General features: G+C 42.5%; 1 protein-coding gene and 1 long non-coding RNA gene across 10 annotated transcripts in view; one reads left to right on the top strand and one right to left on the bottom strand.

Annotated features, from left to right (window-relative positions):
- On the top strand, positions 1-21,367 carry LOC131513742 (uncharacterized). Its single transcript, XR_009262758.1, has 4 exons — positions 1-453; positions 17,843-18,133; positions 19,244-19,448; positions 20,807-21,367. It is a non-coding gene; the product is annotated as an uncharacterized LOC131513742 (long non-coding RNA).
- Positions 21,368-22,057: 690 nt separating this feature from the next.
- KIF13A (kinesin family member 13A) overlaps positions 22,058-24,327 on the bottom strand; it is a 220,889-nt gene continuing 218,619 nt past the window's right edge. For all 9 annotated transcript variants that reach the window (XM_058732899.1, XM_058732901.1, XM_058732903.1 and 6 more), the window contains one exon: positions 22,058-22,866. In XM_058732899.1, coding sequence (XP_058588882.1) covers positions 22,846-22,866 — 21 coding nt within the window. In that variant the 3' untranslated portion in view covers positions 22,058-22,845. The remainder of the gene's footprint in view (positions 22,867-24,327) is intronic.

Here is a 24,327-nt window from a genome sequence, read left to right as displayed (position 1 = left end):
CTGCTTGTATTGTTTAAATTATTGCTAAATGCTTTCTTAACTGATTTGGAGAGAACAGTTCACCTTTTAAGAAAAAAAAAAGTGAATATGGCGAGGTAGGTAGGAGACATTCAGCTGGCAAGATCATTGGCCTATTTTATTCCAAAATGAGGTAAGGAGTACTGAGCTAACTTGCAGGTCTTAAAGGAGTATGTCCTAAGGAGTGAGAACAGACACACCAGCAGAAAATCATTCGCAAGTAATGGTAGGAAAGACTCACCCCCTGGGATGGTTGTTGATATTTATAAAAGTCAGCGAGGATTATTGACCTGTCTCACCAAAACAGTCATTTCTGTTATTATGACATCAGAATACTACCCCACGTCAGATAACAGAGCAAAGGGCCTGAAGAATGAGGGAGGGAGGCAGGCTGGACAGGAGGCAGAAAAGGGAATGTAGACTAAGCAACTTCCAGTAAGTTTTTTTTAGGAGAGTAAATTTACACATAATATCTCATTCCAGATTGACATCATTGAGAAATACATCTTTCTCTTTGAAGTTGACTGATTAGGAAATATTATAACAGATGCCTACTGTCTGCAGAATACTCCGCTAGAGACTGTAAATAAAGGAAACCAGCGGCACTTAGCTGGCTCAGTTGGTGGCTCTTGACTTCAGTGTCATAAGTTTGAGCCTCACATTGGGTATAGAGATTACTTAAATATAAAATCTTTTTTAAAAAATTAAATAAAGGAAACGAGTTTTCTTCTACAAGATGGCCTTTCTTCCTGAAAGGTTGACACAGAGATGGAGTAAGGGACCAAAGAAATCAGACTTCACAGGTTGGAAGGACTGCAGAGTTCTGCTAGGTCAGTCCCACAATGAAGGGGTGAGTTATTTCTTCAGCTTCTGCAGGTGCCCAGACTGCTTGGACTTTATCCTCTCCGGAACTGGAGGCCGTGCTTCCTGAGGGGTGGAGAGTGGTCCCCTGGTGACAGCTGTTCTCTCTGAGTGGGAGCTGGGTCCTGCACTGGGGACTGAGCCTGAATGGACCTGATCCTTAGGGAAACTTAGCAAGTCTTGCCAACAGTGCTCTCTTGACTGAAAAGGCGATCTCCCCCCAACCCTTGCATTGTTTTGTGTATATTTATTTATTTTTTAAAAATGTTTATTTATTTATTGGGCACCTGGGTGGTTCAGGCAGTTAAGCATCCGATTTGGGCTCTAGTCATGATCCCTTGGTTCATGAGTTCCAACCCTACATCGGGCTCTGTGCTGACAGCTCAGAGCCTGGAGCCTGCTTCAGATTCTGTGTCTCCCTCTGTCTCTGCCCCTCCCCTGCTCAAGCTCTTTTCTTTCTCAAAACTAGATATTAAAATTTTTTAAATAAGTAAATAAATGTTTATTTATTGTTGAGAGAGAGACACACACAGCTTGAATGGGGGGAGGGGCGGAGAGAGAGGGAGACACAGAATCTGAAGCAGGCTCCAGGCTCTGAGCTGTCAGCACAGTGACTGGTAGCATCAGGGTGATGGAGATGTGGGGAGGACAAAAGAGAAAGGACATGTACCAGAATTCCACAATCTACCAGGCTTCCCAGGCTCACTAGCAGCATCTCATTTCATTTTCACAACCATCCTGTGAAGCCTGTGTTGTTGCTCCCATTTTGCAGATAAGGAAATCGAGGCTCAGAGAGGTTAGTATCCTGCCTAAGTTCACTTGCCTAGCTGTCAAGCATTAGGGACTGTTTTGAATGCAGTTCTTTCTGACTCTAAAGCCACTAAATTATACTGTTTCCCATGCCCCAAGCAGAACAAATTTGATGTCTAAATGGCCACTTAACTCCAATGAGCTCTACCCAGATTTTTCACATACTTCAAGGAAGAACCTTTATATTTGGTCCGTGACCCGAGTTTAATTGACCAGAAGACACGAATGATCCCATGTACAAAAGGGATTCAGGTGTTTACCCACATGCATTACTACTTATCTCCAAAAAGAACTGAAGGGAATTACTTGAACAAAGGTATCATCGTATTTCCGGAACAATTGATGGGGAAGGGATGACTCAAGTGCTTATGGTCTCTGACCTCCTAGGACAGCTCTGATCGTTTCGAAATTTCTTTTGTGAAAGTTAAACATTTTTTTTCCCCCTGAGAGCTTTCATCCATTGGTCTATACACTGAGGGTTGCGTACGATTCAAATTCCTCTTCCGTGACAATGCCTCCAATTATCAGCTGTGGCTTTCAAGTTCTCCTAGGGTTTACACTGGAAGTGTGGCGTAGAAAGAACTCAGTCAAGGGCTTCTGGTTAAAGACGGCAGATTAATCCTACTCTTCTGTATCTTCTTCCTCCCCAAACCCAACATGTGTGACAGCAATGAATTAAGAATGAATTAAGAAGGGTATGAAGCCACTAGAAAAAGAAAACAGTGGACAAAAAGGTTTTATCACAGTTTTGGGAGTGGGCAAGCAAACAGGAAAGCGGTAAACTCACTGAGCAAGTCAGAGAACACTGTGACCCAAGGACCGGGAGGGGGAGTTTCTGCAAACTGGAATAGCATCCCCTGGAGACTCTCAGCAGTGTTGAAAGCTGGAGGGAGGCCCATGGCTGAGAATGAGGTGGGGCCAGAGTCCAGGTACACACACATTGATCCCCAGTTCTCTCCTGCCCTGGGCAAGCAGGGGATGCTCTCGTCCCCCGCCTCCACAGGAGTCCAGAGATTTATTCTCTAGAGAAATCGAACCATTGAGCCTCAACTCTGTGCAGTGAATAAGTGTGCAGATATAAGTGAACATCTTCTAATGTAGCACGGGATGGGACCCAGCCTCTTCCCTCCCCTACACCTACAACAGCACAGTTTCCTATGCTCACCTGCTCGCATGCGACCAGGAGAGTTGTCTTTGGGAAAAAAACTCTTCTTGGGAAAAATATGGTGAGTTTAGACTATTTGCATGTATTGTGATTATGGATTTATTTAGATTTGTTATCTTCTTATTTTGTTCATTCTATTTACTCTGCTTCTTCTATGTTGCTTTTCCCCTTCATTCTTTTCTTGGGGGTGGGGGGAGGGGGCGGAAGTGAGCAAGGGGCAGAAAGAGACAGAGAGAGAAGCCGCGCTCGCCCAAAGTGGGGTTCATGTTTTACCGGATGCAGGGCTGGTGCTCGCCCAAAGCGAGGGTCAAGCTTACCTGATGTGGGACTCAAACTTATGAACCATGAAATCATGACCTGAGCCGGAGTCAGATGCTTAACAACATCAGATGCTTAACAACAACAGAGCCACCCAGGTGACCTCATTCTTTCCTTCGGAATGGATGGATGGCTTTGTTATTCCCGCCTTTCCCTTCCTTCTATTGGTTTGTAAACTGCAACATTCTCTCTCTCTCTCTCCCCTTCCTCCCTTCATTCCTTTCTTCTGTGGTTACTTTTAAACTTTAACATAAATTCTCTGACTTGATCAGTATCTCTATCCTTCTTCAAAACAATGCAAGTGCTTTCACTCATATGACTTCTCCTCTCACACTGTTGACCACATTCTAGTCACACTTCATTTGCATACTCCCGTATAAGTTGCGCTGCTTGTTTAGATTTAACCAAATACGGACCATTTTCTTTGCTCACCACTCTTTCTTGGCTCTTATTTCTTCTTTCTGAGTTTAATTCGCTTCTTTTTTTTATTTTTTTATTAAAAAAAATTTTTTTTTAACGTTTATTTATTTTTGAGACAGAGAGAGACAGAGCATGAACGGGGGAGGGGCAGAGAGAGAGGGAGACACAGAATCGGAAGCAGGCTCCAGGCTCCGAGCCATCAGCCCAGAGCCTGACGTGGGGCTCGAACTCACGGACCGCGAGATCGTGACCTGGCTGAAGTCGGACGCTTAACCGACTGCGCCACCCAGGCGCCCGGGAGACACAGAATTCAAAGCAGGCTCCAGGCTCAGAACTGTCAGCATAGAGCCCGATGCAGGGCTCGAACCCATGAACTGTGAGATCAGGACCTGAGTCAGACACTCAACCAAGTGAGCCACCCACGTGCCCCTACATCTTATGTTCTTGAGATTCTAATCCTGCTGCTCTTTTATCTACTGACTTCCTTCCTTCTTGATGTATACTTTAGTGGTTTGTAATTTTTTATTGTGAACTCATCTTTACCAGGGCTTCATATGTGAATGTCCATATGGCCTGGGTTGAGGGCTTATTTCCCCAAAGAGATTTTAGATTTGTTACATGTAGGTGTTCCAGGACCACTATTTATGTTAATATCTTAGCATTGGCGTTGTGAGTGCATGATGGAAGTAAAAAGTCACACCCGGGTAGGTGTGTGGTTACAAATTCTTAAGGGAAACTTTTTGTTTCCCACCTCCACACCTGCCAACACACATATACATGAAAAGTTTTACATCACTTTATGACAGTGCATGGATTTTTTTTTTTGAGTTTATTCTTTTTTTTTCCCCCCCTAACAGTACACTGTTTTTTGTTTTTTTTTTCCCTAACAGTACACTGTTAGGGAAACAGCCTTTCAAACATCCCACTTTTATGTAGACATCTCAATTCCAATTCTCTACCTCAAATGGGCCGATGCCTTGTCTCATCATGGGCATTAAAACTCGAGTTTTTAGGTCGGGGTGGGGGGATAAGAATGAATTATCTCTGTCCCCCTACCTCCACTTGTTTTTGGTCTCCAGTTCCTAATTGCTTTTCTTCTCTCTTACTAGGGCTTTCCTTCCTGTTCTGAAACTTAGATGTTCTTTTTTTTTTTTTTTTTTTTTTTAACGTTTATTTATTTTTGAGACAGAGAGAGACACAGCATGAACGGGGGAGGGGCAGAGAGAGAGGGAGACACAGAATCCGAAGCAGGCTCCAGGCTCCGAGCTGTCAGCACAGAGCCCGACGCGGGGCTCGAACCCACGGACCACGAGATCATGACCTGAGTCGAAGTCGGACGCTTAACCGACTGAGCCACCCAGGCGCCCCTTAGATGTTCTTTCAAAGGATGTTTATAATCCAGGATGTCTGTATTTTCTGAGAGTTCTAATATTACAGTGTTTACCACTAGCAAAAACTGGTAATCCCCTTCATTTCTCACGTAGAGCCATTTAATCACGTGATGTCTAAAAACTAGCTCACTCCAGCCAAGCCTAGTGAGCCTCATCCTTCTATCTCAAACAGCTTATTAAAACATATCTTCTAAACAAAAACAGCATGCCCCCTCACTACCCACCACCCCAGACAAATTATTCTAAATTTAAAAGCGTAACCTATGAGGGGCGCCTGGGTGGCTCAGTCAGTTAAATGTCCTACTTCAGCTCGGGTCATGATCTCATCATCTGCAGGTTCGAGCCCCGCGTCGGGCTCTGTGCTGACGGCTCGGAGCCTGGAGCCTGCTTTGTGTTCTGTGTCTCCCTCTCTCTGTGCTTCTCCCCCATTCATGCTCTGTCTCTTTCTCAAAAATAAATAAACATTAAAAAAAATTTTTTTTAAAGTGTAATCATATGAAAATTGCCAGGATATTAAAAAAAAAAAGTGGAGAGAATTTTCCCTAACCAATTTTAAAACATGCTATAGATTGACTATAATTACATATTATAGTATAAGTAGAAAATGTAGGTAAATCATTGAGGCAAAACATACAGTCAGAAGTCTTTTCTTTGCAAATCCCGATGAATGGTCTCATATGCCCTTTGGCCAGCACCCCCTGAAATCATTGATTTATACCACAAAAAGTTGTCCCAGTTCCTATTAACTGATATATAACTGTTTTGGAACAATGTCTGATTGATTTGATCACTTATTTTTATCCCAATTTTATGCTTTCATGGATTGACTGATGGAAATGCATTCTACTATTGCATTTTTAGGACCCCTTCCTTCAATGAATATTGATTAAAGAGAAAATTCGTAACATGAAATATAAGTGAAACCCACACCAGCTATTTTCTTAAAATTAAAAATGTTACAATTTGACATACATCTAAGAACTTCACAAAACCCTTGACTAAATGTGGGGCACAGGAAGGGTAGTGGTGGGTAAATATGGAAAAGCAACTGAAAGTTTAATTGGCAACCTAAGCATGGAAACACAATTATGACGCAAAATAAACTACAAACTTTTGAGAGAAAATCTGAATCTCTCACGAAGAGAGAAAGGTGAAGGGCATCAGGGAAAGCTTTTCTGAGTAGTTGAATTTGAACTAGTCCTTGAAAAATAAGGACAATCTTTGATTAAGAGGGCAAGCATCGAGGGGGTGCCTGGGTGGCTCAGTCGGTTAAGCATCTGACTTCGGCTCAGGTCATGAACTCACTGCTCATGAGTTTGAGCCCCATGTTGGGCTCTGTGCTGATAGCTCAGAGCCTGGAACCTGCTTTGGATTCTGTCTCCCTCTCTCTGCCCCTCCTCCATTCATGCTAGCTTTCTCTCTCTCTCTCTCTCTCTCTCTCAAATATAAATAAACACTAAAAAAATAAAAAATAAAAGAGGGCAGGCAGTGAGACTGAACAAAGAGCATGAGCCTTGGAGCTATAGGTAAGCATGGTTTGGAGAGATATTAAAGATAGTACAGCGAGCCTGGGGCGAGGGCACAATTACAAGAAGGACATCTGTGAGGGTGGTTTGAAGTCAGATCAAGCGGGATTAGCATGGTTCAACAGAAAGAGCTGAACTTTGGAGTCAGACAAACTTAAGACCTGCCTGGTGCTGCCATTCACCTTCCATCCAACCTTGAGAAATTTTCTCAGATCTTTTTTCTTCCACTTCTTCATCTGCAAAATGGAGATGATAATGTTCATCCTACAGATTGTTCCAGGAATTAAATGGGATAATGCATATAAAAGACATGCTACTATTCTTTGAACAGAGGTGTGAACTCTGCTGTCAGTACGAAGTGTGGGAGAAGTGCGAGGTTAGAAGTAGAGAGATCAGCCATGTTAAGATTTTTTCTTCTCTCCAGCTTCATGAAAATTTAATTTCATAAAGCAGTGTGTAAGTGTAAGGTGTACAACATAGCGATTTGATATTACGTACGTATTCCAAAATGGTTACCACCACAAACACATCCATCACATCCCCTACATTTTTTGTGTTGAGGAGCTTTTAAAATCTGCTCTCTTAGCAACTTTCAGACATAAAATAGAATACTGTTAAGTATAGTCACCCTACTGGATATTACATCTCCAGAACTTATTTGTCTTATAACTGTGAGTTTGTACCTTTTGACCACCTTCACTCATTTCCCTCACCTTCTATCCTTCACCTGTGGCAACCACCAATCTATTCTGTTTGAGTTTGGGTTTTTTGGATCCCTCATATAAGTGACATCATATGGTATTTGTCTTTCTTTGTCTGACTTACTTCACTTAGCATAATGTCCTCAAGGTCCATCCGTGTTGTTGCAAATGGCAAGATTTCCTTCTTTTTTATGGCTGAATAATATTCCATTATATATATATATATATATATATATATATATATATATATATACCAAGTTTTTTCCTACCTACCTTCCTTCCTTCCTTTCTTCCTTTCTGCTTTCCTTCCTCCCTTTCTCTTTCTTCTCATTTTCTTTATCCATTAATCCATTGATTGGCACATAGGGAGAGAGAGAGAGAATAGGAACACGAGCTGGGGAGGGGCAGAGAGAGAAGGAGACAGAGAAACCTAAGCAGGCTCCATGCCATCAGTAGCAGAGTCCAATGTGGGGCTCAAACCCACAAACTGCAAGATCATGACCTGAGCCAAAACCAAAAGCCAGATGCTCAACCGAATGAGCCACCCAGGAGCCTCTGGTAGTTGTATGTTTAATTTTTTGAAGAAATTCTATACTATTTTTCATGTTGGTGGTACCAATTTACATTCCCACCAATAATAGCACGCCAGGGTTCCCGTTTCTCCACATCCTTGCCAGTAGTTGTTAGTTCTTGTTGTTGTTGTTGTTTGTTTGATAATAGCCATTTTAACAGATATCTCATTGTGGTTTTAGTTTGAATTTCCCTGATTATTAGTGATGTTGAGCACCTTTTCATGAACCTGTGGGCCTTTTGAATATTTTCTTTGAAAAATGGTCTACTTAGGTCCTTGGTCCATTTTTTATTCAGATGGTTGTTTTTTGTTTGTTTTGTTTGTTTGTTTTGAGGGGTTTTTTGTTTTGTTTTGTTTTGTTTTGTTTTGTTATTGAGTTGTATGAATTCCTCGTATATTTTGGATATTAACTCCTTACCAGATAGGTGGTTTGCAAATATTTCCTTCCAATCTATTTCATTATGTTGATCATCTCTTTTGCTCTACAGAAGCTTTTTAATTTGATGTATTCCCACTTGTTTATTTTTGCTTTTGTTGCCTATGATTTGGGTGCTTCCTGGTCTGTAAGAGGAGACCCAGTCCCCCATGCGTTGGGGTAAGGCATTAGCAAAACCAGTAGAAGCTAAGATAGCCTGAGGGAGAATTCGACACTGCCTAGGCTGCTGCTCTGCTTCTCCATTGGCACCCTCCCCGTCTTGCTTTGGTAGGTCAGAGGTAATAGGTAGGTGGGCTCCAGGCTCCAGAAAGCATGCATCTGGTCCTTCTTGTGGGGTCCTGAAAGACCCCCTGAATGATGCAGAAGAAAGCCTGGAGTTAAGAGTCACTGTGACTGCCCGGGTTCACCCTGTATGGGAACAGTACCGAGTGCCAGGGCAGGGGCTGTGTGGTGGGCAGCCCAGATCTGGGAGCAGAAAGGCTGAGTCTCAAAAGTACCAGTGCAAGGCCAGCGGGGAAACCTGGTCAGCAGAGGCAGTTTGCCAAGCTTCTTGGGAGAAAACTGTCCTGCAGTAAGTTTCTTGGGGGACTAACCATTACTGACATCAGTGGTGGATAAAGCCGGGAAGGAGGTCTGTGTCCAAAAATTAGGTGGGAGAAGTTACTTCTCAACCAGGGGTCAGCAGAAGGCAACAGAGAATGATAAATTACAGGCACCTACCCTGGCAGACAAGACGCATCTTGAGGAGCCCCATCCTGGGAGCCAAGGGGCTCAGGGGACAGACCAAAGAGGGGTGGAAAGAGCCCTGGTGCTGAGTTTGAGCTGACTGAAGAGTAATTTTAAACAGGAAGAAGCTATCCAAATATCCTTTTCTACATATCTGTACCATTTCTTGTTAGCTTATTTTTAATATTTGTTAACCTGTTTTCCCTTTTAAACTGTTCTTTTAGGGGCTTCTGGGTGGCTCAGTCAGTTGAGCATCCAACTCTTGATTTTGGCTCAGGTCATGATCTCATGGTTTGTGAATTTGAGCCCCACATTAGGCTCTGCATTGACAGCACAGAGCCTGCTTAGGATTCTCTCTCTCTCTCTCTCTCTCTCTGCCCTTCCCCCACTCACACGCTCACTCTCTCTCAAAATAAATAAATAAACTTAAAAAATAAGTCTGTTTTATGGTTTGCCTCTCTCTCTTTTTTCTTCCCTCTATGGTCATGTGTTTTGTTTCTTAAGTTCTACATATGAGTGAAATCATATGGTATTTCTCTTTCTCTGACTTATTTCACTTAGCATAATACTCTCTAACTCTATCCACGTTGTTGCAAATGGCAAGATCTTTTTGGTATGGCTAATATTCTATGGTATACATACACCACACCTTCTTTATCCATTCATCATTCAGTGGTCTTTTAGGCTCTTTCCATAATTTGGCTATTATTGATTAGGCCCCTCTAAACATCAGGGTGCATGTATCCCTTCAAATTCGTATTTTTGTATCCTTTGGGTAAATACCTAGTAATGCAATTGCTGGATCGAAGGGCAGTTCTATTTTTAACTTTTTGAGGAAACTCCATATTGTTTTCTAGGGTGGCTGCACCAGTTTGCATTCCCACCAACAGTGTAAAAGGGTTCATCTTTCTCCAAATCCTCGCCAACATCTGTTGTTTCCTGCGTTAAGTTTAGCCATTCTGACAGGTGTGATATATCTCACTGTACTTTGGGTTTGCATTTCCCTGATGACGAGTGACATTGAACATCATTTCATGTGTCTGTTAGCCATCTGTAGGTCTTCTTTGGAAAAATATCTATTCATGTCTTCTATTTATTTATTTATTGTTGTTTTTGTTGTTGTTTTGAGAAAAAGAGAGAGAGAGCAAACTAGGGAGGGGCAAAGGAAGAGAGAGGGAAAGAATCCCAAGCAGGCCCCATGCTCTGTGCAGAGCTTGATGTGGGGTCTGACCCACAGGGTCATGAGATCATGACCTGAGCCAAAGTCAAGAACCACATGCTGAACCGACTGAGCCACCCAGGTGCCTCTTCTGCCGATTTTTTCACTGGATTATTTGTTTTTCTGGGTGTTGAGTTTTAATAAGTTCTTCACATATTTTGGTTGTTAACCCTTTTTCAGATATGCCATTTCAAATATCTTCTCCCATTCTGTAAGCTGCCTTTTAGTTTTGTTTCCTTTGTTGTGCGGGAATATTTTGTGTTGCTGACGTCCCAGTAGTTTACTTTTACATTTGTTTCCCTTGTCTACAGAGATGCATCTAGTAAGATGTTCCAGCTGGGGTTCCAGCTGGTTTCTGCCTGTGTTCTGTTTTGATGGTTTCCTGTCTCACATTTACATCTTTCATCTATTTTGAATTTATTTTTGTGTTTGGTGTAAGAAAGTGGTCCAGTTTCATTCTCTTGCATGCTGCTGTCCAGTTTTTCCAGCACCATTTGTTGAAGAGACTCTCTTTTTTCCACTGGATGTTTTTTTCCTGCTTCAATATTCTTCCTCGAAGAAGAGTTGGCCATATAGTTGTGGGTCCATTTCTGGGTTTTCTATTCTGTTCCATTAATCTGTTTTTTTAAAACGTTTATTTATTTATTTTTAATTATTTTTAATGTTTACTTATATTGGGTGGGGAGGGGCACAGAAAGAGAGAAAGAGAGACACGGAATCTGAAGCAGGCTCCAGGCTCTGAGCTGTCAGCACAGAGCCCAATGTAGGGCTCAGACTCATGAACTGCGAGATCATGACCTGAGCCAAAATCAGATGCTTAACTGACTGAGCCACCCAGTGCCCGTAATGTTTATTTATTTTTGAGAGAGCATGAGCACAGGCAGGGAAGGGGCAGAGAGAGATGCGGACGGGGGTGTGTGTGGGGGGAAGGGGGAGATACAGAATCTGAAGCAGGCTCCAGGGTCCAAGTTGTTAGCACAGAGCCCAACATGGGGCTTGAATCCACGAACAATGAGATCATGACCTAAGCTGAAGTTGGATGCTTAACCAACTGAGCCACCAGGTGCCCCTTCGTGTCTATTTTTTGTGCTAGTACTATATTGTCTTGATGATTACAGCTTTGTAATACAACCTGAAGTCCAGAAATGTGATGCCTCCAGCTTTGCTTCTCTTTTTCAAGATTGCTTTGGCTAATGGGGTTTTTGTGGTTCCATACAAATGTTAGGACTGTTTGCTCCAGTTCTGTGAAAAATGCTGGTAGTATTTTGACAGGGATTGCATTAAATGTGTAGCTTGGTTTGGGTAGTACAGACAATTTAACAATATTTGTTCTTATACTCCATGAGCATGGGATGTCTTTCAATTTCTTTGTGTAATAGTCAATTTCTTTCACAAGTGTTTTATAGTTTTCAAAGTACAGATCTTTTACCTCTTGGGTTAGGTTTATTCCTAGGTATCTTTTGGTTTTTGGTGCAATTATAAATAGGATTGATTGCTTTATTTCTGCTACTTCATTATTGGTGTACTAAAATACAACAGATTTCTGTACATGATTTTATAGTCTGCAACCTTACTGAATTCAGATATCAGTTCTAACAATTTTTTGGTGCGGTCTTTCAGATTTTCCACATGGAGTATCATGTTATGTGTAAATTGTGAAAGTTTGACTTTTTCCTTGCTGATTTGGATGTCTTTTATTTCTTTCTGTTGTCTGATTGCTGAGGCTAGGACGTCCAGTAGTATGTTAAATAACAGTGGTGAGAGTGGGCATCCCTGTTTTGTTCTTGACCATAGAGTAAAAGTTCTGTTTTCCCCATTGAGGATGATATTATCTGTGGGTCTTTCCTATAGGGTCTTTATTATGTTGAGATATGTTCCCTCTAAACCTACTCTGTTGAGGATTTTTTATCAAGAATGGATGCTGTAGTTTGTCAAATGCTTTTTCTGCAAATATTGAGAGCATCATATGGTTCTTATCCTTTCTTTTATTAATGCAGTGTATCACGTTGATTGATTTGCAAATTTGAGCCATTCTTGCAACTCAGGAATAAATTCCAATTGATCATGGTGAACGATTCTTTTAAGGTACTGTTGGATTCAATTTACTAATATTTTGTTGAGAATTTTTGCATCCATGTTCATCAGGGATACTGGCTTTTAGTTCTCTATTTTAGTAGAGTCTTTGTCTAGTTTTGGAATCAGGGTAATCCTGGCCTTGTAGAATGAATTTGAAAGGTTTCATTCCACTTCTGTTTTTTGGAATAGTTTCAGGAGTATAGGTATTAACTCTTCTTTAAATGTTTGGTAGAATTCCCCTGTGAAGCCATCTGGCCCTGGACTTTTTTTTGTTGGGAGATTTTTGATTACTGATTCAATTTCCTTGCTGGTTATCAGTCTGTTCAAGTTTTCTATTTCTTCCTGTTTCAGTTTTGGTACTTTGTATGTTTATCCATTTCTTCTGGTTTGCACAATTTATTGGCATACAATTTTTTATAATATTCTCTTTTTTTAAGTTTATCTATTTGAGAGAGAGAGAGAGAGAGAGAGAGAGAGAGAGAGAGAGAGAGAGTGAGTGGAGGAGAGGCATAGAGAGGAAGAGAGAATCCCAAGCAGGCTCCACACTGGCAGCATAGAGACCAATGCAGGGCGTGAACCCACGAACTGTGAGATCACAACTTGAGCTGAAACCAAGAGTCAGCTGCTTAACCGACTGAGCCACCCAGGTGCCCCTCATAATATTCTCTTATAATTGTATTTCTGTGGTGTTTTCTCTCTCTCATTTGTGATTTTATTTATTTGGGTTCTTTCTCTTTTTGATAAGTCTAGCTAGGGGGTTATTGATTATATTAACTTCTTCAAAGAACCAGCTCCTGATTTCAGGATTGATCTGTTCTACTGGGGTTTTTTTGTTCCTGTATCATTTATTTATGCTCTAATCTTTATTATTTCCTTTATTCTGCTGGCTTTAGGCTTTCTTTGTTGTTCTTTTTCTAGCTCCTTTAGGTGTAAAGTTAGGTTGCATATTTGAAATTTTTCTTGCTTTTTGAGGTAGACCTGTATTGCTACATACTTTCTTCTTATGACTGCTTTTGCTGCATCCCAAAGGTTTTGGACCATTGTGCTTTCATTTTCATTTGTTTCTATGTATTTTTTAAAATTTCTTCTTTAATTTCCTCATTGGCCCATTCACTCTTTAATAGGATTTTCTTTATTTTCTTTCTTGTATTTGTGGTCTTTCCAAATTGTTTCTTGTGATTGACTTCAAATTTCATAGTGTTGTGGCCAGAAAATATGCATAGTATGATCTGACTCTTTTTGTACTTGTTGAGGCCTGATTTGTGACCTAGTACGTGATCTGTTCTGGAGAATGTCCCATGTGCACTCAAAAAGAATGTGTATCCTGCTGCTTTAAGATAGGGTGTTCTGAATATACCTGTTAAGTCCATGTGATCCACTGTGTCATTCAAAACCACTGTTTCCTTTTGATTTTCTGCTTATGTGATCTGTCCATTGACATAAATGGGTGTTAAAGTCCCCCTACTATTATTGTTATCATTAATGAGTTCCTTTATGTTTGTTATTAATTGCTTTATATATTGGAGTTCTTTCAAGTTGGGGACATAAATATTTACAATTGTTAGCTCTTCTTGTTGGATGGACCCCTTTATTATGATATGGTGTCCATCTTCATCTTGTTACAGTCTTTGGCTTAAAATCTAGTTTGTCTGATATAAGTATGGCTACTCCAGCTTTCTTTTGACTTCCAGTTGCATGGAAAATGTTTCCTCATCCCCTCATTTTCAATCTGCAGGTGTCTTGAGGTCTAAAATGAGACTTTGGTAAGCAGCATATAGATGGGTCTTGTTTTTTTCATCTATTCTGACACCCTCTGTCTTTTGATTGGAGCATTTAGTCCATTTACATTCAGACTAGTTAATGATACATATGAATTTAGTGCCATTTTATTACTTGTTTTATCATTGTTTCTGGAGATTTTGTCCATTCCTTTCTAGTCTTTGTTGCTTTTGGTCTTTCTTTCCCACTCAAAGAGTCCCCTTTAATATTTCTTGCAGGGCTGGTTTAGTGGTCAAAACTCCTTTAGGTTTTGTTTGGGAAACTCTTTATCTCTTCTTCTATTCTAGCCTTGCTGGACAGAGTATTCTTGGCTGCCTTTTTTTCCCATTCAGCATACTGAACATATCATGCTGCTCCCTTCTGGCTTGCCGAGTTTCTGTGGACAGATCATTGCTAACCTTATTTGCCTTCCCTTGTAAGTTGTCTTGCTGTTTTTAGGATTTTTTCTTTACCTTTAGACTTTGCAAGTGTAACTATAATATGTCTTGGTGTTGGCCTGCTTTTGTTAATTTTGTTGGGAGTTCTGTGTGCCTCCTGTATTTAACTGTTTCCTTCCCCAGATTAGAGAAGTTCTCAGCTATAATTTCCTCAAATAAACCTTCTGTCCCCTTTTCTCTCTTCTTCTTCTTCTTCTGGCACTCCTATGATACAAATTTTATTACATTTCATGGAGTCACTGTGTTCCCTGAGTCTACTTTCTTGATCCAAGATTTTTCTTCCCCTCTTTTGCTCAGTTTCACGGTTTTCCATACTTGTATCTTCTATATGACTTATTTATTCCTCTGCTTCTTCCATCCTTGTGGTCATTACACCCAGTTATTTTTGAATCTCGGTGATTGCATTTTTCATTTTGGCCTGATTAAGTTCTTTTATCTCTGCAGTAAGGATATCCCTGATGTCCTCTATGCTTTTCTCAAACCCAGCAAATATCCTTATGATTGTTGCTTTAAACAATGGATCAGAAAAATTAAAAAAATAATAAATTCTGGATTAGGCATATTACTTATATCCGTTTCAATTAGATCGCTGGCCATGACCTTTTCTTGTTCTTTCTTTAGGGATGAATTGGCATTTTGTCTAGGTCTCTATCTTCTTCTCTGTGTTAGGAAAGCCTGTTATGTTTCTGGCTCCCAAGAATAATGGCTTTATGAAGGAGAGGTCATATAATGTCCAGGGCTTGGTGCTTCAAGAAGTGTCTCTGGTGTATGCTGCATGCACTCTGATGCTGTGTTATGGCTGCTCTGTTTCTCAGGTTATTCCTCTGTAGGGTTTCTCCTTGCTTGCAGTAGGGATTGTCTGGATCTTGGCCAGAGTGTGGCAAGTTTTTAATAGGTTTGCTCTAGTCTGCTTAAGAGACCTGATGCTATTTCCATTAGAGCTGAAGATTTGGGGAACTCTGGTCAGTAGGCATGGTGCAAGCTGGTGTTTGTACTGGTCTTTTGGGGGAGGGGCCTGCTACGCTGATTCTCAGACACACTTCCTGGAGAAAAGCAGTTATCAGCAGAGTGCGGGGGGGGGGGGGGGGGGCGGAGCTTGGTGTAAGCAGGTTAGGCAGCCAGTGCTGGTGCTGTGCTGTTTACTGAATTCGGTTCAGGCTGAGGGGCAGGAGACGGAAATGGCACCAGCCAGCTCCATTGTCCTTGGAGAGCAGAGTTTGTGCTTGCTGCTATCAGGGCAGACCTCCTGGAGGAGCGAATAATTTCCCCTCATGCATCCTCGGTGTTTTTGACTGCTGTTTTCACAATGTCTGTATCTGGGTTGCTTGCCTGTTTGGAGCAGCACAGTGCACTTTGGGCTCTATCCCAGCCAGACTGGCTGAGTTTTAAAACTCCAAACTTTAGGGACCCGGTGTGGTGGGGACCTGCACTGATCTTCTGGGGAGGGTCTTGCTTCACTGGGATTGATGCACGTTTGACCCAGAAAGGTGGTTGCACCAGCATGCAGGAGCATGGGGTTTAGAGCAAACTGCACTAAAGAACCGGCGTCCAGGTTAGCCTCCCTCAGCAGGTGTCTCTGTGCCTGTGCTGAGGGGCGGGGGAGGGAAATGTTGCCTGCCGGCTCCTTTGTCACCGGAGAGGCAATGCCACCTCTCTCAGATGTGCTCCAAGAAGATCCAGCAGTCTCTCTCGGTGAGTCTCAGACAAACCTCAGGTCACGCAGTCTGCCCCTGGGTTACCTGCTCACCTCCTGTACTGGAGCACTGCAGCACACTGTGGGCCTCCAAAACTCTAGTCGTTGAGCCCCGCTGGTTGCAAAAGCTCATGAAAATCAGCCGCTCTCATTTTCCCAATGGCTTTGGGGAAGTGTTTTCCTTGTGTGATCCCGTGTGCTCCTCTTTCTGCCTCTCACCTGTGTCTGCAGCCAGGGCTCCCTCCCCTCCACAGCACCCACTGTTTCTCCCCCAAACGTCTCCGCACCTCCTACCTTTGATGATGTGGCCTCTTCTCTCCCTCTAGTGCAGTTTGTTCTGTCAGTCCTCAGATCGATTTCTTGGGTGTTCGGAATGACTTGACTTATCTAGCTGTGTTCAGGGGATGAGGCAAGCCTAGGGTCCTCCTACTATTCTGCAATCTTAGCTCCTCCCCCCAAATCCCTTCACTTTACATTTCTTTTTCTAGTTATCCTGTTTTGGATTTTAGAGGGGCACCTGGCTGGCTTAGTCGGTTGACAGTCTTGCTCCTTAAAAAAAAATTTTTTTTAATGTTTATTTTTGAGAGACAGAGAGAGTGAGACAGTGTGAGCGGGGGAGGGGCAGAGAGAGAGAGACAGACAGACAGACAGACAGAATCCGAAGCAGGCTCCAGGCTCTGAGCTATCAGCACAGAGCCCAACCCAAGGCTCAAACCCACAAACAGTGAGATCCTGACCTGAACCACCCAGGCGCTCCGAGTCTGACTTTTGATTTTGGCTCAGGTCATGATCTCACAGTTTCCTGAGGTTGAGCTCTGAGTTGAGCTCTGTGCTGACAGAACGGAGCCTGCCTGAGATTCTCCCCCTCTCTGCCCCTCCCCCACTTGCATGCCATCTCTCTCAAAATAAACTTAGAAAAAATTTTAAAGTTTCATTTTATAAGCTTCAAGAGCTTTGAACCCCTTTCGCTTACTTCCAAACACTTGGGTGTGTATCACGTTTTAATAATAAAATAATCCTACCATTGTCAGTATCTTCAGAAAATAAACCCTATAAACCCTTCTTTTGTTGGCAGTTTTATTTCAAAAGCTAATCATTACAATTACTTGCCTTAATAAGTAAAAAATATGCTTGAATTTCCTAAGACTCATTTCCTATGTTGAGCAAAACCATCAAATCTATTCATGTGCTTGTGCCTTTAAGAAGCAAATCTGAAAAGAATCAAATGTGAAAACATAACTATAAATAGAAACATAATTAATAGTTTGGGATCATTTGCCTCCCCCAGGAATGTTGGTGCAGTTTGATTACTGGCCATAACTCACACATTCAAATAATCATAGTATTTTCACTTTTTTATTAATATGTGTTTTATTCCATGAAAATGTGGCTTTCCTTTTGACTCTATTGCTTATGTAAATAAGAGTTAATTCCTATATTCGGTCATAAGTTCTAGTTAGCTTTGCTTTGGCCCATGGCCTCAGCTATGTAACTCCTAACTAGCAATGGAAGTTTAAAAATATGTCTACAAATTCTTAGACATTCCTCTTTTCAAAAGGAAGAGCCTAATTTCCTTCCCTTCAGTGGGGGCTGGTCTCATGACTCACTTTAATGTACAAAGAGTGGTGGGAGTGACACAGTGTGACTTGTGAGTCTAGGTCACAAAAGGCAATGTGGCTTCTATTTGTCCCCCAGGACCACTCACTGGGGATGCCAGCCACCGTATCATGAGGTCAAGCAGCATGAAGGGGTCTATACGGTGAGGGAGCGCCAGCTGTGTAAGTCACCCTAGAAGTGTGTCCTCCAGGCCCAAGTGTGCCCTTCAGGTGACTACAGCTGTGACACCGTGACTACCACCTCTGAGCCACTGTGGCCAGAACGACCTAGAGATGCCACTCCTGAATTCTGGACCCACAGAAATCACGTGAGATGTTTATTATTGTTTTCAGCCACTGAATTTAAGAGTACTTCAATTTACAGCAACAGGTAACTAATACTCTAGCTTTCTCACAAATATGTACCTTTATATATAAAATGGCAAGGGGAAAATGTGGGAAATTGGCATCCATATCATCAAGACAGTCTTGAATGCAAGTGGTACTGGGGTTAGACCTTACAGCCTCATTCTTGGTAAAATGCTCCTTTCATAGCAGTTGCTATGGCTAGCATTTAAGTCTAGTGTTTTTAAATAGCTTGGCTCATTTGTGGTTGACCATACACTAGGTACAAATTATGCTGATTCAGGCAAGAGTGACTAACCAATTACATGAAGGCCTGGCTTTTGGCTCAGATGTTTAGTCAAAGAAAAACATATCTACTCTTCCAGGCTGTACCCAAAAACCCATTCTAGGCTAAGTAAAGACATAACTAAAACAAAGAAATGTAAGAGCATCTTGGTATGGTTTGGTTCAGTCAGATATTTAGGAAAGGAAGGCCCCAAATAATGGTTTGAAGTTGTTATAAGCACCCATGTGTTCCAGTTTTAAAATCTAGTTACAGGTGTTTTTGGTTATGTGAAAGGGTCAAGTTGGTTCATGCTATCTAAAACCAAACTGGAACTTTGTTTTCCCTCTCCAAGTCGATTTTCTTCCAGACACTCCAATTTCAAAACTTACCTCTTTCTTTGTAGAACATTCACTGTTCTATTCATCAGCCTCTGAGTGTCTTCGTGATGAGGGTCCCATAGGGATTTGAGAATTCCTTTCTCAGGGACAATCCGGTGCTGAGAAAACCTACAGTTAGCTTCAAGGTGCTGGTCATTGCCAACTGGGCTCAGATTACGGTGACTGGGGCACCCAAAGCATCTTCCGGAGTCACAGTCTTCTAAGAACTGTGTGCAATGACCCAGGTACCTAGTGAGCAGCATAGAGGGGAAACAGAACTTTTTCCAAGAGTACACAGAGGTCAGTGTGTGTCCCAGCACATCTGAAAGATAAAGACTAAGTTTTATTTCAAATCAACTCACTGTATCTAGGGGGAAAAATGACCATTAAGTGGCACTCAAATCTACAATGATATTTCCCCTTACCTCAGGGGATTAGAAACAAGTGACAAGCAGGTTAAATTTCTGAATTTTGAATTTTGTTTTCATTCCAGTTCATACTGTCTTAAAGGGCAGAAGTTGCCTGCTGGCATGGCCTTCTCGTGGAGCCTTCCACAGTCCAGGCTCCCCACTAGTGAGATGCTCCAGTAGCCCCAAGCTGTCTGCCAGGGCACTGCTGGGCATTAGAAGACACTGCTTTCCCTCCAGGCTGGAGTACCTGAGTATTACAGGCTGACTTGTTATTTTTCAACGTAGGAGGTACGCCCAATATTATGCAAAGAAACTTGTGCTCATGTTACTGAAATAAGCAAGCTCAAGGGTGAACGCAAAAATTCTCTATATCACTGTGCCCCGGTGGTATATTTTTCTATTTTTAGCTCTTTTCATTCAGAAAAGCCAGCAAGAACTCTTATTCAATCACATCTTCTTTCGGGACTTCTTGATGATATACCAGAGAACTTTATTTTTTAAAAATAAAGATTAATCATGTCAATAGTTGTCTTTCCCCCACCCCAAACTGTTCTAAAGCTTAAATATTGTAGGAGTACCTGGGTGGTTCAGTCAGTTAAGCATTCGACTCTTGATCTCGGCTCAGGTCATGATCTCATGGTCCGTGGGATCAAGCCCCACATCAGGCTCTGTGCTGACAGCACAGGGCTTGCTTGGGATTCTCTCTCCCTCTCTCTTTGTCCCTTCCCTGCATGTGCAAGCATGTGTGTGCGCCTGCTCGCTCTCTCTCTCTTAATAAATATGTAAACTTAAAAAAAAAAAGCTTAAATATTGTAATTGTTAAAATAAGTATTGACTAAAGCTATCTAAGCAGAAGTATTATCTTGCTCTTCCTTAACTCTAAAGGTATTTTTATGAAGTCATTCTTCCCAAAAGCTGGTGCCCTAGAAACACAAGACTCGATTTTTGTTACGGTAAAATGTGTGTCCAAATAAATGTCAACAAATGTGAGGACACTAGTAACACTGTACTTTGGAAATCAGCTGTCAAACACATGCCTGTACTTAACTATCTGATATGCTAAAACCAGTTTGCTCTTCCCAAGTCATAATGACAAAGTTGGTGACCAAATGCCAATGATCTCATTCTAGGAGAAGGAATGACAATTTGCTCAATTTGTCTTGAATTCTACTTGTAGTCATCACTTATTTAATTATTAAATAACTGTTTTCCTCCCTCGATCCTATGCTATAAAATTCAAATAACTTTGGGCCTTCCCCACTCTCTACTTTCTCCTGGAAGTCTACGAAAGACACTCGTCTGTCCAGGACAAGCTATACCTAATTACCTTTATTTATTATTAAATGTTTTATTAAATGTTATTTATTATTAAATGTTTTTATTTATTTGAGAGACAGAGCACGAGCAGGGGGTGGGAGGCACGCAGAGAGAGAGGGAGACACGGAATCCGAAGCAGGCTCCAGGCCTTGAGCTGTCAGCACAGAGCCCGACGTGGGGCTCCAACCCACAGACTGTGAGACCATGACCTGAGCAGAAGCTGGATGCCTAACCGAGTGAGCCACCCAGGCGCCCTGACTATGTCTCATTCTTGACCTCTTCAGAAAGGCTACGGTGAGCCATGGAGATTTTTGTTCTGTCTGCTGCAGGTGTCGCGCTGGTCAGTTCAGAAGTCGTGAGACTCAGCACCGCCCCCTCCGTACTCTGGAGGTGCCCTGTCGTCAGAGGCCTCTTCTTCCATGATACGTCACAGACACGACATGGGGAGGAGACTGATGGAAGCACGGGCTGAATCCCGGATCTGTCACCGTCCCACTGACCCACCCCTCTGACCTCGGTTTTCCATCATCAAACACCTAATACATAACAGCGGCACCTATGGCATCCGCTGCTGTGAGGATTAAGCAAGATGCTATGTTTCAAATGCTGGGAACCGTGCCTCGTACGGTTGGCTGTTGCTATTGAATATTGGCTGTTACTATTACCCTTCAAGCTACGGAGACACATATATATATGTACCAATACGGGAAATTAGATCTGAAGCTAATTGGCAGGGTTATTAAAGACAAACAACCGATGTTTTAAAATCTGAATTAGACAGTCTGTATTCTAACACACACACGCACACACGGACACACACACACACAATCTGTACCAATTAAATACAATAAAGTTGAAAGGGGATATAAATTACAGTTTTTCTTTTTCTTTTTAAACAGACAATAGTAGAATACTACAGTCGGCTCACTATACACAAAAGTCATCAACAGCAGCTTTTCATTAAAGTCTCCAAAATCTTACTCATTGACTGATGCTAAGAACTGAAAAGAAAAACTTAGAGAATGTACACATTCTCTCTCTCCCACAACACATTTATTGCTGTACATCCACACCAATTTTACAGGCATCTACAGAACGAGCGCAAAAAGTACTTCTGTAAGAATTTCCACATGCGTAATCCTTCGACGTCTCGGTTACCAGGAGAACCCTGCCAATGAAGACGTGGACAGCAGGATCACCTGCATTCTATCATCTGCTGCGAGCACGGTGAAGCGGGCACCTGTGAACTTAATAGCTCATCCCATGCCTTCAGTGTTTCCCAGAATTTAAGTAAAATTAACAACAGCAAAACCACACGACGAAAGCTACCGATCCAAAACGAAAAACCACAAAAAGACAAAAATCAACATCCCCTCCCCTCCCCAAACCCAACTCCGGGCATGTCCTTGTGTTCTCTTAACAGTAATACTGCTCTCTGAATCCCCCCTGCCGGCCAGGCCGAACCACAACCCTGGGGTAAGGAAGGCTGGAGTCGGAGCCCCAGGCATTGTCAACAGTTACCCTACAACGTCGCACCAGCAGGCGGTGGCCGGGTGGAAGACTAAGGAATATAGCTGTGAGATTTTTCAGTGTGCTTTATGAAACAGGACACAGAACAGCTACATGTGGCCTGGTAGCCAAGAGGAGTGTGGCACCAAACTCACAGTCAGACATATATGTACACACAAAACGAGGGGACAGCAAAAACGTTCAGTCTTATGTAAGTTCTTTGGTTGTAAAGAACGGCATTCTGTAACCTTTTCTGCAAAGAGGGATTCGCAACCTCATTCTTAGGCAATCAGATCTTTTTCATCTGCTCATGTATAAGAGATTACCGAAGTGGTTTTGTAACCAAATCCAGTACCTTACGATTTTCTAGAAACCACTCACATCTGCATTTTCGTGTGCAGTCTCGTCTGTCTCCAAACAGACATACTATAGATATACATTTCATATACATCATATATATTATTTATAAAAAAAAAAAAGAGCACGGACTCCAGATTCTACAGTAAGAACTGATTAAAACTGTACAAGAATAAAGTTCGCTTGAATCTGTGGAGGTTTCTACACAGTGGGTGTGTGTAGTCATAAGTGCAAACAAAAATACTGCCACTTAAGTCGATCCAGGATTTTCGGTTCTCTGGCTTTCCGGAAAAAGCAGAGGCTGCCGATTCCCCCGAGTGACAAAGTGCCAGCTTCTCCCAGCTCGGGAGGAGAAGGCAGGTGGCCCACGAAGCGCTCGGCTTCTCCACGCTGGTCTGGGGTCCCCGGCTGGGCCGCAGCATGTTTTACAGATGGGGCTGGTGCTTTCACGAGGCAGACTGCAACGAAGATGCTGTGGCCTGCGGGGAGGCGCTGGCTGCTTTCACCGAGTGCTCGCGCTGCCCTGGAATGCAGACCCTGGTGAGTTCGAGCTCCTGATCCCCGCCACCCTTCCCCCAATGCCAACACACACACACACACACACACACACACACACACACACACACACACACACACACCACGTACACACAGGGCCCATTCACAGCCAGACATCACCCACTCAAGGGGCTCTCCCTGAAGGGACCCACAGGATCCACTTTATTATGGAATCCTGTTCTAGGATTCACACTAGACAAAGGAGAAACCTTGCCCCGAAGTGAAGCTTCTAGCAAAAGTGATGACAGAAAGAAGACCCAAAGTTAAAGTAAAAGACTGTTGTCACAACTTACTAAAACCAAAGAGTATTACAAAAACACTAAAGCAATAAAAAACAAAAACAAAAACAAAAACACAGGGGCACCTGGGTGGCTCAGTCAGTTAAGCGTCTGACTTCAGCCTAGGTCATGATCTTGCCGTTTCCGAGTTCGAGCCCCACATCCGGCTCTGTGCTGGCAGCTCAGAGCCTGGAGCCTGTTTTGGATTCTGTATCTTCCTCTCTCTCTCTGCCCCTTCCCCACTCACACTCTGTCTTTCTCAAAAATAAACATTAAAAAAATTAAAACAAATCACCCTAATCCCATGTTACTCTGATACAACAAATATTTTTGTAAATTCCACTTCTATTGTTTTTTATTAAAAAAATCTTTTTTAAAAAAATGTTTATTTTTGACAGAGAGAGAGAGAGAAAGAGAGAGAGAAACAGAGTGTGAGTGGGGGAGGGGCAGAGAGAGAGGAAGACACAGAATCCGAAGCAGGCTCCAGGCTCGGAGCTGTCAGCACAGAGCCTGATGCGGGGCTTGAACTCAACGAACTGTGAGATCATGACCTGAGCCAAAGTCGGACGACCAACTGACTGAGCCACCCAGGCGCCCCCGTAAATTCCACTTTTAAAAGGCAGGATCTTTGGCAGGAACACACTATTCTGGAGCCTCTGAAAACAAAAATCAGGTCCTGTTCCCGTTTGTTGGTTCTATGTAATCCAATCAGTGGAACAAGGGGGAGGGATTGTTGTCTCCTCTTCTGTAAGCCCTCGGCCACCCCCTATTATCACTGCAGCAGAGGGGTCTCTGAAGACAGACCCCCCGCTCTGCACTGCACTGAAGCAGCGGGTCAGCGGAGGAGAGCAGCGGCTCCCGGGAACCTGAATTTTGAAGAGGCACCCTCAATACCTCTCGGGAAGTCTGCTGCACACTTAGGTTTGAGAAGCATTAGAATTAGCCCTTGGACTTCACGGAGGAAGGACCAAAAGGCTGATCCAGGCCAGCAATGCAGATTCTGCCTGAAGACCAGAGCAAAGGAAGCCAAAGGCTCTTAAACAAATGGGTCGTTGTTTCATGGGCAAAGAACAGTAACAAGTAACTTTATTCTTAGTCTTATGTTGGGGGAAGAAAGTCTTTTGTTTTTATTGCAAGAAATCACTGTCTGG

This window comes from Neofelis nebulosa, chromosome 6 (assembly GCF_028018385.1).
Source record: "Neofelis nebulosa isolate mNeoNeb1 chromosome 6, mNeoNeb1.pri, whole genome shotgun sequence".
Taxonomy (NCBI): domain Eukaryota; kingdom Metazoa; phylum Chordata; class Mammalia; order Carnivora; family Felidae; genus Neofelis; species Neofelis nebulosa.
This window is presented reverse-complemented; position numbering and strand designations above follow the sequence as displayed.